This window comes from Aedes aegypti, unplaced genomic scaffold, assembly GCF_002204515.2.
Source record: "Aedes aegypti strain LVP_AGWG unplaced genomic scaffold, AaegL5.0 Primary Assembly AGWG_AaegL5_hic_scaff_1244_PBJ_arrow, whole genome shotgun sequence".
Taxonomy (NCBI): Eukaryota; Metazoa; Arthropoda; class Insecta; order Diptera; family Culicidae; genus Aedes; species Aedes aegypti.
Genome location: NW_018734671.1, coordinates 12,500 through 27,676, shown reverse-complemented (window position 1 = coordinate 27,676; position 15,177 = coordinate 12,500). Strand labels below are relative to the sequence as shown.

At 37.7% G+C, this 15,177-nt stretch overlaps 1 protein-coding gene across 3 annotated transcripts; it reads left to right on the top strand.

Annotated features, from left to right (window-relative positions):
• The first annotated feature begins 891 nt into the window (after positions 1-891).
• LOC110680374 (protein suppressor of sable-like) lies at positions 892-13,621 on the top strand. 3 transcript variants are annotated; one of them, XM_021856182.1, is made up of 6 exons: positions 892-1,171; positions 8,005-8,371; positions 8,444-8,589; positions 8,661-8,966; positions 9,326-11,149; positions 11,865-13,621. In XM_021856182.1, the coding sequence occupies exons 3-6, from the start codon at positions 8,512-8,514 to the stop codon at positions 12,897-12,899; spliced, it is 3,243 nt and encodes a 1,080-aa protein (XP_021711874.1). In that variant the 5' UTR covers positions 892-1,171; positions 8,005-8,371; positions 8,444-8,511; the 3' UTR covers positions 12,900-13,621. The 3 variants fall into 3 exon arrangements, with proteins under 3 accessions (XP_021711874.1, XP_021711873.1, XP_021711872.1); XM_021856181.1 differs by having other exon boundaries at positions 892-1,180; XM_021856180.1 differs by lacking the exon at positions 892-1,171 and adding an exon at positions 1,281-1,491.
• The last annotated feature ends 1,556 nt before the right edge of the window (positions 13,622-15,177 follow it).

Sequence of the window (15,177 nt, the reverse complement as noted above, 5' to 3'; positions counted from 1 at the left end):
ATGTGAATATTACACAAACTCAATGTGATGAAATATGGTAAAGTTTTTTCAGTGTAATTTAGTAGCGATGTAATATAACATTAAAGAGATGTTATTTTGCACTTGAAATAAGCGGTTACGTCGAATTTTTATTACATTGGCATGATTTACGTCGATGCAAATTACATTATTTTTTGCTGTGTAGTTTCAAACTAAGATTTGTTGAATTTATCTAGAAAACCGTGGTTAAAGCAACATAGATTTTTAGTTTGTTTTAAACGGTGCATATTGTTGATTTAAACCATGATTTTGTTTGTGCAAATTTCAACCCAAGAAATTGATTGAAATTAACTAAAATTTGGTTGTATTTAACAATTATTTTTCTCCGTGATTAAAATAGGTTAAAGTGGAAATGGGCACTTATACAGCTGAACTAATGCAAAAACGACGCTAAAGCAATCAAGCAGTTTATAAAATAACATTAGCGCAGCAATGCAATTTATAAAGTGATATTAGTGCATTGATACATTTGTAATGTAGGATTAATGCTTGAATGCTTGACAGCTCTTGAAATTTGTCGAATAAAAGCAATGTTGCATAAATTTTGTTGATATGCAGTAGAATACGTGCAATTTTATAATGCTTGTGGTTACTTGGGTAATTATTCCAGAAATTATTGTTGAATTATTTAATTATCAATAACAATTGCTATAAAAAAAAAACAACAAAAGCCAGACAAAATTAGATTTAATCATTTTAGCCAACATTCTTTATTCAAGCATTGGAATAAATCAGACTCTCCGATTGATTGATTTTTCACTTTCATGTTGAGTAGAAATATTTGAGCGTGAAAAATATCGAGAGCTTTTGGAGGTGTAGCGGGAAATGAAAACTTTTCATGCAAACGGTTGATCAATCGAAAGTGATGTTTATTTACCAGCCTTGTTGTCAAAAAGAAACTCAATCATATTGTTGTTTATAAAACATACAAAGTGATGAAAAGTGGTTTAAATCATTCAAATGTGCTAAATGTTGATAGTTTCGTACGAGAATTTCAACGATTCTATTCTATTCATCAATGGTAGTTATTTACATATGGTCATAACTTTACGGTTGTATTTATTTCGCCGACATTGCTGTAACGGAAAGCTTCCAACGACGGTGTAGCGAACGGAAAAAGCAGAATGAAAAGGTAACGCGGGTAGGTATATAACACACATGAGTGAGGGAGAGTACCCTATGTACAAAAAAGCGCTTTCGCATGTACACCTTCCGTCGTAGCAGCCATTGACGAACGTCATTTCAGTTCTGTACGTGGAAGAATGCAGTCGTATTTTTCATTCGCTGTTGAAAGCTAATCCAATTTTTTGATCTTGATAAAATGCTATGAGAAATGTAATTGATGATCAAGAGCCGTAATATTCAAGTGATTATAATTAGAAACGGAGAGCATCCTGTTTATGAGGCACCAGTAAGCGGAAATTAACGGAAAGAAACGAGTCGCAAAACATCGTTAGTATGAGCTTTAATTTTCGACAAATTAAATTTTCTCCTAATTTTGTTCCCTTGTTGGAGCGTCACACGAGTAGCAAAATCTAAGTTCGAATCAAAATGGCAGGGTTTTGTTGCATATTCCATGGCTCTGCAAAACGCGTTTCAAGTGAAAGTAAATCGAACACGCGGCGGTCCAAAATCATGTTTTTGCAAGCGGAAATCGCGATTTTTCGGTTAGTAGGGCTCATTTTCTTCATTCGGAACAAAGGTAGCCATCTTTGTTTTTCAGTCCATGTTGAAAATCGATTTTACTGCGGCTACTCGGATGGACAATGCACAGGTCGTTAGATATCATTCGAGAGATACGCGATTCATTCGCTGCCAGAATTATTGTGTATTAGTGTGAGTTTGAACCATTCGTCGTTCGCGGGAAAATCGTGATTTGGTGAAATTAATTATTCGGTGATTCATGTATTTATCCATATTGGGACATTTGCCTTATTACGTACCATCAATTATTACCTGCTCATTTATGGGCATGCAAGATTGAGCGACAATTAATTGCGTTGCAATCTTTAGTAATGAATATCTATTTACCAGCCTTCAGTAAATGTCATTGAGCGAGGCACAAGTGGCAAATACACGGACCATTCATGAACATTTTTGCTTGTAGAGGTAACCTTCGGAGCGAAGAGCCCGATTAACAGCACGCCTCAGTGCCAGTAAGTGCTTATATACCTACCGATACATATACGAGACGCACACTATCATACAGTCTCGTGAATCAGAGGCTCGTTTAGTGGTTCTATTATAAGTTGGTACAACAATCAAAAAGGGCGTGACCGAGAAGCCAGTATGAACTGGATATACGACTCATAAATTGATTAGATTTTGGGTTTGACCGATTATTGAACTGCCATGGGTAAGTTAATCAAGTAGACATTCTTAGTTTTCTTGTTTTTGCTCAGCAGCAAACAGAGTGATGTACTCTTAATACCTACATTGAGAGTATTGTAGTGATTGTGTTCCAATTTTCCTATTCCCATTTTCAGATCCTTATGGTCTTGGAACAATATGGCTTTATTAGTCGACTTGTATTTTAAGGCATGAACTAATGATGTACTGGCTAAAAACGCATAATTGTCTCATGAGAATAGGATATCCAAATAAACATGATACTGATATGCTATTATTAACAGTGTAGCAATTTTTGGGCATTTTGATATAATTTGTGTAATTCGTCACCACATCAAAACTCCTTTGAACATGCTACGGCAATTAGCACGCTTCTTTGATAGAAGAACAACAATTAATTAAATTATCTGAAAATAGGACCGAAAAGTGCTAAAATTGTCAAGTATTTTGATACTGTTGACTGATATTTACAACTAATGTGTCGAACTATATTTGATGTTCCATATTTACCCACGGAGCCATACTAAAACCAAAATTCTTGTTTTTGTGATGGGCACCCTAGTGGGGCCCTTTCCCAATTTAAATCAACTTTAATTGTACAGTAATGCTACCTTTTTATATGCATATAAATAGCAGCTTGACCATCATTGTTACTGTGGTATTATTTAACAAACGATCCATCAATCCCTCACGGCTCCCGTGTTACCTATGCCATTTTTCCTATCTTTTGTCTTATTCTAAAATTTATAATACAAACTTGCTGTAGCAAATCTCGAGTTTTAGTGGAACAATGAAGCTGAAAATGTACTAGGTTGTACACTGCATATGTGTGAATATAGTGATGCAGTTTCACATTTGGAATTTAAGATTTGCTTTTTCAAATAGATATGATAATGATTGATGATTGCAATGACTTCTCATGCGACGATTTTTATTTCTACTTCAAAATGCCGTAAGGCAATATGGTGCTTGTCAAACCAGATAAACAGCTCCGAACATAGAACGTTACGGACCTTCAAAATCAAAATTTACAGCGATCATAAACCGGATTGCCATAATCGGTGATACTAACGATCATACTTCTAACGCAATAACAAGACTTAACAAAGAGCAGTGGTTTCCAACAAAAATAAGCTATAGGATCGCTAGATAGTTTTGTTCAATACCACTTCAATGATGTAGATACTCAATCGAGATTGTTACAAATAAAACAGTTTGTTTTCCTAATACAGTACTAACCCGATTTTGCCAGCCCCTGATTTTGTCAGCTTTTTGATCCGATTTTGTCAGCCTATTTTAAATTTGTCAAAAAATTGTTATCGTCATGTTTTACCACGTTTAAATTAAAATTGATGATGATGTTTGATGTCATGCACGCATGGGCGTTGCCAAAGGGGGCAATGGCAATACCTTTTATTAAGTGTTAAAAATCGATATAACCAATATAAGGGAGGGGGAGCCCCTGATAAAAAAAACTGGCTACGCCCATTTCCATCGCCCTCTTAAAATAGGACCAAAATAAAATAACCCGATTTTGTCAGGTTCCTTATTTTATCAGCCTAAAACTCATCGAGGGGCTGACAAAATCGGGTCCTTACTGTAGTACTTAAATTTAATCAATGTTTCAATTATTTATTAAAAACATTAATTCAATATGTGATGAGTGACATCTTTTACCGTAATTAGTAGGTTTATCGAAAATTTTATATTATTTATTGAATTCGAATGGAATATTTATTTCAGTTTTCAAGTATTCAGAAAATATTTTCTTGTGTCGTTGCCCTGTGTTTTGTTTCAATTATAGGTCATTATTGTGAAATATGACACATTTTTTTCTAATGCTTCTGTTTGAAAACCAATTAATTTTCAAAACGAAATTTCAGACATCTAAGAAAATAAAATACTCCAGTGTATTATAATGGTCTATAATTTATTTTCAGGGGGCGGTCGAGGAATTATTGCTTCCGTCGCTCTACTAAACGCACTCTTACCTTCTTCAGTTTGTACCCATCCCGCTTTCTTATATGCTTCGTATTTACGCTTATGTACCTGGTCTCTGTCAGACTTCGAGTGAACTAAAGAGGGGTGAAATGAATGAAATGAGAACAGCGCAGTATGAAAGTTTCGGTACAATTATGAATGAAAGCTTAACCCAAAACCAGTGACATCATGCAACTAGTACCCACTTCGTAAAAAAAAACTCATGCTTTAAAAGAAATGCACAGAACTGAGTACGACTCATACAAATTTGGGCTTTTCTGAACCAACACAGAATTCGGGTACTTCTTATAAATACTAAAAAAATGCAGACGCTCTTTAATCAATTAGCAAAAATATGAAGTCATTTTTTCAATCTATGTTATTATATTCAAATTGCATTGCACATTGGTCCGCAAAGCAGATATACAATGCAATTCTTTTTAATTTTATAACTGTTTCAGAAAATTTGAAACATTTTACGCACTTTGGAAATTTGCATATGATTTACTAGATTTTGATCCGCTGATTTAAAATATGTTTACAGTATTTCGTGTTCTGTAAAAGTACGGGAATATATATGCTCTTCAAAATTCATACCCAGGGTGTATTTTAATAAATTTAGACTAGATCCTTCATACCCCCAAAATTCAGCATATACAATTTTGGGACAAAACATTTTCAAATTGTTCGATTTTCCATAAAAAAAAAAGATATCAAATATGGTAGTCTAGATCTCAGATCGCCTCTTTTAGCCGAGGGATTAGAGTCCACGGCTACAAAGCAAAGCCATTACATTAAGTCCGACGTGCTAGGAACATTTCATTCAAATCAGTCTACAAATAACTGATCTAAGCTTTCTTTATTGAAAATTTTGTATGGGAAACCAAAAGAATTGTGGGATGAAAAAGTTTTATCCTTAAATTCTACATCGTTCGAATACCAATTTATGATCTGTAATTATCACGAACTTAATTAACTGAACCACGCTATCCTCCAAATTACTACTACAACTATAAATTTGATATGCCCTTGATATGTAAGTGTCAGTTTTATTGATCGCTTCACAAAACCTAGTATTTTCACAACAATACAACTTATTCGCTCTAGAACCACCTAGAGCAGTAATTAGATCAGCCCGTTTATTTGTTATCATGATATTATAGAAAAGCTTATTATAAAAAAATTAGCTGACTTATGGTGAAGATGAATCGAAGCCAAACCTCATTTTTTCAAGAGCACAAATCTTGAGAACCAAACATCCGTTTAAGCTGAAAACTTAATCGATTGGTCACTAGCTGGTGGTGATCAATCGATTAAGTTTTCAGCTCAAACGGGTGTTCGGTTGTCAAGATTTGTACACTTGAAAATTTTAGGTTTGGCTTAAATTCATCTTCACCTTATGCATTACAAATTTACATAAAGTGCAATATTGAGAATACGAGCACATAGGTACAAACAGACGTAATGTTCGAATTATTTTCATCGCACCGCAAAAATGTGCTGGATCTAATATTTGATAGTTGACCAACTGCTCAACAATAGAACAGAATAGGGGTGTATATATAAATTTTTCTAGCCGTTCTGAGTTTTCTACGGAAAACTTATACAACTTGGTTGAGGAAACTTATATTAGCAGAAATGTTAGTGCTTGCGCAATATTGCAACTGGGCTGAAGTTTTTAGAATCAGTTTAAAACAAACATTTTCATGTTGCCTAAATCGAACGGTTGTTTTTATTAAAACGTTTATCATCGTTGTAATTACTACACCTATTTTTAAAATTGTAAGCCTCACAGAAATGTTGAGATTAACAGGATTGGTGACTGACACATGATCCATTTATTTTTTTTTTGTATTTGCCTTTCCGTGTTGCCAAAATCGGACGGGCACCTTACTATTGTTTACTATTCAAATAGTTGTTTATTGGATTGATCTGATAAGTATATAATCATATTCTGCTAACTACAGGGCTGGCAGCAAGTCACTAAAAAGCCACTTATTTTAATAAAAAAAGTCGCTTTTTTCAACTCTTTGGTCAGAAATAACAAACCGGACATTTTTTCTTGGAGTTAGTCCAAGTTTTTAAAATTTGATCATCCCCGTATCATTATACACCCGATTCTGTTTTTGAACGGGGAATGCGTACCGCGCAAAAAAAAGTTTTCAGTTCAGTAACATCATTTCTCGATGTTTCATGCAAAAAGAAAATTTTGGCGAAAAAAAAGGTATGGAAACTTTTTTTGCACGGCCGTGTAAAAAATATCCGTGCAAAAACAGAATCGGGTGATTAAATGATGCCTAATAACCATAACAATATCAAAACATTTGTATAAGATTTTTGTTAAAAAGGTAGTCTTTGACAGAATTCCCTAATAGTCTAATGAAACATAAAACATCGGTTGATTTCACCATTCATTATAGTAACGGTAACCATTTGTAAGTCTAAAAGTTTCTGTCACTTTTTATTGAAAGTTTCAAAAATTGTAAAGATTACTCGTTTACTGTAAAGAGGTTAAGTAGGCAAATAATTCATACGCTCAGCTACAAAATAGTTTTGTTGCCCCTTTTTGCCTCGAGAGGCGATAATTTTACAATCATGTTTCGCTAGACCATAGACCAATATATCTCATGTTTCACATTTTCGCTAAAATTTTGGATAAACTTCCAGTATACTAAGTTTGTCTAAGATAACATTGAGCAACAATAAAAGCAGACAAATTAATGCATTTAATCGACTTGGATTTTGTCCGACGTTTTTTAACAATGATTTACACGTTTTTTAACAATGCTACGATGGAGAGAAGATCATACTCTATCTCACAAAGATGATAGTTTTTATCTTAAGTCCATTGATTTGCATAAAAACAACGAGCTACACACTCGATTACCAATAGGTTTTGGGACTTACATGAAAAAAGGGTGATCATAAAACTAGGAAAGACTTCCGGGATGATTATGGGCACCGGGTTAAAGAAAACAGGTCAATTATTGTGAAAAAAAACAACCTATACCCAAAAACACAAAATTTCGAAAAAAAAACTTAAGGTTTTGAAAATGTTGAAGAGTTTTAAAAACATTGGCCTCAAATATAATCATTTGAAACTAGATGATATGTTTCTAATAAGATCCAAATACTCATATAATATGATACTACTTAGACCTAAAACTCTATTATAGATTACCACGTGGATCTCCAAGGGGAAGTGACTAATAAAAAGCGAGGGGAAAAGAAGGTTGGGAGGGGAGCCACGTGGATTTCTATTTTACAGTTTTTTCAAATTAAAAAAAAACTGAAAACCTAAGTATCATTATAAAATGATCATTTTTCACCGATTTATAGACAAAAAACTACTTGATTTTAGCGGGAGGGGTGACAACGATATGCCACATGAGGGGAAGGAGTGTTAATAAAGTGTTAATATGCATTAATTACGTAAAAGAATTTTAACAATATGTTTTAAGAAGAATTAAATTTCTATTTCAAAACCCCTAGTTATTAAACAGATCAGAGCAATGTATGTGTAAAGTACCCTGCCATGACGATATGAACCTTTCGCAGAGAATTTAATACGATATATATAATAAAACATTTCAAAGAATTTTTACATAATACCAATGAAATCTTTTATACTTCTAGAAAACCAATCACACACATTCACCGATCGTACTGTACGTAGAGTTTATGCATAAAGTGATATTTCTACAGTAAAGTTTGAACCAAAACTCAAACGACAATGAGTGAACACGAAGACTTGGAAGACGGAGAGATCGAGGATGATGATGAGGACGTTGTCGTTGTGCCGGAAGCAAAAGAAACCGAGGCGCCACCCATGCAACCCATCGCCGTTAAAGAGCAGGAAGATGTCTGGGACGATGATAGCAATGCTCAGGAAGTTACCAATAAGATGCAGAACGTCAGACACATGAATGATGCAAAAGCCAGACTGATCGATGAAGTAGCGCCACCAAAAATCCTAAGAGATCCAAACCTGCTCCCGTCGTCGGTATGTTCCGTGGCCACGTACTGGAAAATTTTGTAGTAATTTTATTGATATATTATTTTTGATATATTGCAGATGATTGGGCGACAAGCGTGGAGGCAGCGATCGCCAATGCACTCAAGAAAGACGGCGTTCAACCTCCGATGCCTGCCATTAGCCATCGACATGACGATAACGATGATGAGCGGCCCTCCAAACGGAAGCGGCGAGAAAGGCAAAAGGTATGTAAAAACTTGTCCCTAGTTGTAATAAGCTTGCACCGAATTTGAACGATATATGATATCACTTGCAGAAGAAATCCGCCTCCGAAAAACCGGAAGAGCAAGATGAAATGGAACTGGAGTATGAGATGATGAACGTACGAGGTGGCAGCCCAAGGCCGGGAATGGGCCGTGGAGGCGAAAACCTCCCTGATCGGAGTGATTCCGAGGACAGTTACTCATCGGATGATTCTCGCGATCGGGAAAGAGATCGAGACCGGGAACGGCGGGATCGTGACCGGGAAAGAGATCGAGAGTACAACCGCCGAAAGCGTAAAAACCGCCAGCGGAACAGGGCAAATCGTGATAACAGGAAACGCAAACGGGACGATTCCGACGTAAGTATTGGGAGGTTTGATGTTTCTCAATCTATAGGTTACAGGGCTGGTAGCGAGTCGCTTTTAAGTGGCTTGGTTACTTTTTAGAAGTCAACCACTACCTCAAACTCATGTCAACTAAAATTTAGACTAATAATTTATACTACTCTTAAATTCTTGTGAACTTGAAGTAATGGAAAATATTTGGGACCACTCTATACTTAGTTATCATTTGATCACTATTTTTTAAAACTAGACCACTAATATAATTGTTTTTGGCATCACTTTTCGTTACTAGCCCTGGGGTAACTGTTTGTTATATTTGAACAGTTTGTAATTAGTTGGGTTCAGTGTTAAATATGAATTTATTTCATTTACAGGATGATAAGCACCATCGCAACAGTGGTCCGAGGAAGATGGAATTATGTAAGTTCTATCTTATGGATTGTTGCGCTAAACGGGAAAAGTGTCTCTACATGCATTCGGACTTCCCCTGCAAGTACTACTACCTGGGTCTCAAGTGTAAAGAGAAGGAAAAGTGTTTGTTCAGCCATGGTGAACCGCTATCAGATGAGCTGAGGGCCATCTTGATGAAGCACCTTGAGACGGCTCCTCAAGAGATTCTTGGTGACTTCCCCCGTATTGGCCGGGAAAGCGCCGCTAACATGGTGAACGCAACGCATCGTAAGTTGATGGAAAAGTACGGAATGGCCAAGGCTGGGGGCGATGGCGAAGCAGGAGATGGTAAGCTTCCTTCGTTGTTGGATATGATGGGGCAGGGTAACAAAAACCGTCGATCGCGATGGTGTGAAAAGCAATCAGGGTCTGGTTCACTTACGGGTGGTAGTGGAAAATTGTCTGGGAACGCGGTAGGAGAGGAGTTCTTAAGCCTAAAGTATTTATCAGGAGTTATATCCTCAGATCAGATTGAAAATCTGGAACGCATGGGTATTCATGATCTGAATCAGATCATGACTCTCACAGTGGCGCAGTTGAATGAACTCGGGTTGAGCGTTACTCAAATTCATGAGCTTCAACTAAACGCACTGAACATGCAGAAATTGCGAGAGAATATAGCCAAACAAAGTTCCCAAACTGATGAGCAGGAGCTCGGTGAATCAACGTCAGTAGTGTCAATGGGCAGTAGTAAAGATCTCGATATGCGTGTAACTCCATCCCACACTTCGCTGCCAAAAGAATCAGATAGCATGCCCTCGTTAGGTGGCAAAGACGTGGACATGCGGCTTCTGCCAATGATGAATGCTAGCCAACAGGAAGCAGTAGTTGGAGGAGACCATTCCAGTAGTTCTCACAGTGAACTGGTCACCACGTCTCTGACTAGTTTGATCAAGACTCCCACGGTTGATTACTCACAGTATTTGAAGGACTCCAATCTGAACGATGATGACGATATGGACAATGCCGAAAATGCTGGTAATCTCTTGATTGCAAACGATGATGACGACGATGACGAGGAGAACAATCTTAAAATCAGTATCGAAGAAGATGATCAGGATGAGAACGGAAGGTATAGCAATCACAGTGATCAGGAGTATGAAAACGAGGCTCCAAGTTTGCAACCAGCAGTATTCGACACCAAACTCATAAATCGGCCATCAACAACTCAAAAGATCGATTATACGAAGTCTTTTGGAATGTACAAATCCGCAGAAGACGAACCTGAGAAACCTAGTGAGTCTTGTATATTGGATGGTTTGGGAAGTGATTTCGATCCGCCGATCAAGAAGAGACCAGACATATTTAGTCGAAAGTCAATGTACAGTAATGTAGCTTTACCCGAGAGTAGCGGTGACAGTTCACCTTCGTCTCTCAAGCAGTTAGGTTCGCCTGGTAACACCCCAACCATGGGATGGACTCCTACTTCCGGTAATACCAACACTTCCACCTCCAGCACCGCAAACAAACCGAACGTTTCGGCCAGCAAACCTTCCAGACCTTCGATCTACGATGATCCCTATGCAAGTGACAACAGTGATGACAGTGATTCCAGGTCAAAGACCTCGACATTTACCGATCGGGATAAGGATATGAGATTGAATTTCCTAAGTTTGGACGCCAAGATGGGCGAAGATGGAGCTTCCGACATAGATCTTCGCTTACCGTTCAAACCCATCATGACCAACTATATTCCGGCAACGGAGATCGATGCATCCATCACGTCTCATGCTCCCATCGTCTACAAGGTGAGTACTCGTTTTTGTATTACCAGGTCACACATTTAATGCAAGGCTGTTACAACGGGCGCAGTTTTTTTTTTGCGTTTGGCACGTATTCGATATAACTCGGTGCGCATTCCTGTTATTCCATGTTGATGAGAATATTAAAAATCAATCTTGTCAGAGGTATTCATACTTTTGATTTTTCTAATAATGATTCTAACTTCTTCTGTTCTCTTGATTGCGAATGATATTGAGATCTCGAATAAAATGATTCTCAATGGGATCGCCGGATGGCACTAGCACATGCTACTGTTTGCCATTGACCACTTGCTTTAAGGCTAAGTAGCCGGTCATTCCTTTTGGCAACAATGATGTTTTTTCAGCTTGCTTTTCAAAGTGATAAAACTCAGTCTTGATAGTTTATATTGACTTGAAAAAGTATCACTGTACGCGGTAACATGCATTAAGTATGCTGATACTTTTTCAGTTGTGTCAGTGCAAAACGAACTGTTTTTCTTTTAATCGAAATCGTGAGATGAATTAGCAACAATCATCAACGACACGTACAAATTTCAATGACGGCCTACTTCGCCTTAAAAATCCTGGTTTTATGGCACGGATTTTGCGAATTCGAAATCAAGTTTCCCGTAACAGCTCTCTTAATGGTATAATAAGTTCTAAAATTTAGAGTTTAGAGAAAACATAATATCTTTATGCAATTGTATTCCCTTGATTTCAGGTTCATGAAGTAGACGTTCCCAATCCCAACTACAAAGACATTCGAAGGAACACGCCACGACCAGACCGAACGAAGGATCCTCGGTTGCGAAAGATATTCGGAATGTCGAATGAAGACGATAGCGAGAATAGTTCCAAATCCGATCTCTTACTGCTTGGATTGAGATCTCCCAAATCGACATCGTCTGCTTCTGCACAAGGTCCAGTAGTACCTCGTGTAGACCCCCGAACGAAGAGAATGCAAGAGAATAAAATCCAAAGTCCAGTTCACGACGGTAGTAGCGGAACAGGCGTAAACATGTCCAATTCGAATCCGGCTCAACTAGATGTTCAAACTATTCTGCAACGGTCAAGCTGGTATTTAGATCTCAGCTCCAAACATAAGATCATGGTGAACCAGCAGCTAGCAATCCTTACAACCGAAATGAAGAAATTTCACAACTCGGACAAATCTCCCGACAAATTGGCCGATTTCATGCACCAATTGGGCAACAATCAAATGCTGCAGTTCATCCTCACGAACTTGAACGTCTACGTGGACGACTCGGTAGCATTTTCCGAAGTTCCTTTAGTGCCTGCTCAGCCTCCACCACTGATGTCTGTACCACCTCCCAATCTTGGCATGGCTCCCATGGGTCACATTCCCCCAGTGAATATCCCTCCTCCAATGCAGAAACCTCCATCGCTCTTTGACCTACCCAGGTTCAACTGCCCACCGGAAGTTCGACCGGGTCTGCTAGGCGTAGCTCCCAACATGCCTTTCGAACAGTTTCTAGCAATGGGACAAGTTAACAAGCCCAATAATCCGCCTCCCCTGTTGGATGAATGGGTGGATGACTATAATGATGGAGGTGGCTTTGTCCCGAATTTCGAACGAAACAATTTTGGAGGTAACATGCGAGGCAACAATATGAGAAACAACCGAGGAGGAGGAGGTAACTTTAGGAACAATGATCGATGGAATAATTCCGGAGGAGGTGGAAATAATCCCAATCGTCGAAACAACAATCATCGTCGTATGGACAAAAAGAAGTAATTCGTACTTTAGCAATCAGTTAATGAATCCAAGTTTTGTTGGATTTTCATTGCTAGAAGAACCACAGGCAAACGGTGTATTAAAAATCAATACGGGTTGTATTGGTGTCACAAGTCCGCCGTTGGCATGCGTATATCTTCCCTAGGTGTAGCTTCGAATTCTCCCTCAATCTGTGAGATTCGAAGCGAGCTGCCGACGAGCTTCCATTCCTGACTCCCTTTTTAAAATTTGTGTTGTTTTTTTAATGTCATGAAAAGGCTGCTTTGTAAATATAGAGTTTTTTTTTTGTTAAAATTGCGTGAGATAAGTGACTCAATCGTCATACTGATAGTTTACCGTACCCAGAAATTACTCATTTTTTCGAACGTAAATGTAAATGAATAAAATCTATCATGAAATTTTAGCGTAAGGCAATTCAATCCCAATGAGTATATTTAGATTTAAAATATGCGCCGCTTTGCATACATGCTTCGGCGCTCATTAATAGCAGAAGGCTTGACTGAAAAACATATATTTAAATAAAATTTTAAGCAACTGAACTATGCTTAGAAAAACTCCGAAATTATTTTGGCAATATCGCGTGGAGTAAAATGTGTCAATGTAGAACTTATATTACGTTTTCAGTCAACACGTAACATTAAGAAGTATTGTAACTAGTAGCGAAATGAAGAGATTATTCATAGATTCAAAAATTATGTCCAAATGTTTACTAGAAATATGCATACTTTGTCTTTTTCATTCTCAATTATTACCACCACCATGCTCAACTTCATACACTCCGTTTGTATTCTGATCGTCCATCACCACGTTTCCCAATCGGGGATCCGCAGACCACGTGAAAAGCTAGCTGAAAAGAGCAACTGTCTGCGAGTCATTTTCTCGCAATTACCATGGTTGGGAAACGGTGGTCTAACACTCTTATGAGCCCAAATGATTCTTCTCCTTCAATCTTGTCTTGAAAAGAGTATTCGATTTGGGACAGCTACCACTGAGGGGGGACATCGCTATTTCTTCATGCCTTTCAGCAACGATGCGCACCTGCCTATGACAATGATGATCATGATGACATGCATGTATTGCATTTGATGATTCAAAATGCAATGTATTATGAATGCTTTTTTACAGGTGGACACTCAGAATGCTACAGGTAGGTATTTTGGAGCACTAAAAACCGTTTACATTTGACCGATTATCAAGTCGAATAAACTTATGGACTGTGGGTATTTCATGAATATCAAGTGACTTTAATCATCAAAAAACGCTAATATTTCCCTGCCCTGCATAGAATACCCTCGGCTAATACGGTCGGTGTTCAGACAGACTGCACCAAGTGATTTTCAATGGTTTCAAGAAAATGTTCCGCTGATATTCGAAATATCAAAATGTTTGCATTATTTGCTGTAGTAATGGAACTTATCTGCCTTAAAAATAGAAACGGAAAAATCAGAATTGTCAGTGTCGTTGTTGTATATTTAGAACGTCAAAATATCATAGGTCCGGTCTGTCTAAACACCAACCATATCGTCCTCTGCAACCAATAATAGGCCAGGAGAAGTGGATGAACTTGTCATTCATTTTTCTGTCAAATCTCATACAAAATCTACTTTTTCTCTGACAGAAATTCACTCTAGGTGAACCACTTCCCCTGGCCTATGGACCTGTGCATGAGTTCACGAATTTGACGTTTGAGCGGTGCCGAATTCATTCGTTGCCATGGTCACGTAAATAACACGGCACCGCTCAAACGTCAAATAGTGAACTCATGCATCGGTCCATGGACCTATGCACGGGTTCACTATTTGACGTTTTAGCGGTGCCGTGTTATTTATGGGACCATAGGCCAGGAGAAGTGGATGAACTTGTCATTCATTTTTCTGTCAAATCTCATACAAAATCTACTTTTTCTCTGTAACGTCATTTAGAACCCTATTCGTAGTTTTCGTTCTCATTGATAAAATTTGTTTGTATTTGTTATGTATACTAGAGTTCGTCGTGAATGTCGCAAACTGACAGCATAACTTCAAGTTTAGTCTGAACACCAACCAAACAAGACGCCACCTATGCACATTAAAAAGAACTAAAGAAATATTTCGTAAATTCAAATCTATTGCGTCTTAGAGAATTGACCAGAATTTCTCTCGTCGCTCCTACTAAATTGCGCCGATGGGCTAATATGAAAATTCCCAAATTAGCCAATTAAAAGAAAACAAAAGATAGTACAACCATTGTACGCATTCGGGTGGAAATTGCGTTCTTCTAAATTAGCTCAACCCTTTTT

What these genes read in the sequence shown, in the direction of transcription:
- LOC110680374 (XM_021856182.1), top strand. Translation starts at nt 8,512, where the DNA reads ATGCCTGCCATTAGCCATCGACATGACGATAACGATGATGAGCGGCCC. An exon ending in AGCGGCGAGAAAGGCAAAAG is followed by an intron (nt 8,590 to 8,660) that starts GTATGTAAAAAC and finishes TATCACTTGCAG; the next exon opens with AAGAAATCCGCCTCCGAAAA. An exon ending in GCAAACGGGACGATTCCGAC is followed by an intron (nt 8,967 to 9,325) that starts GTAAGTATTGGG and finishes TTTCATTTACAG; the next exon opens with GATGATAAGCACCATCGCAA.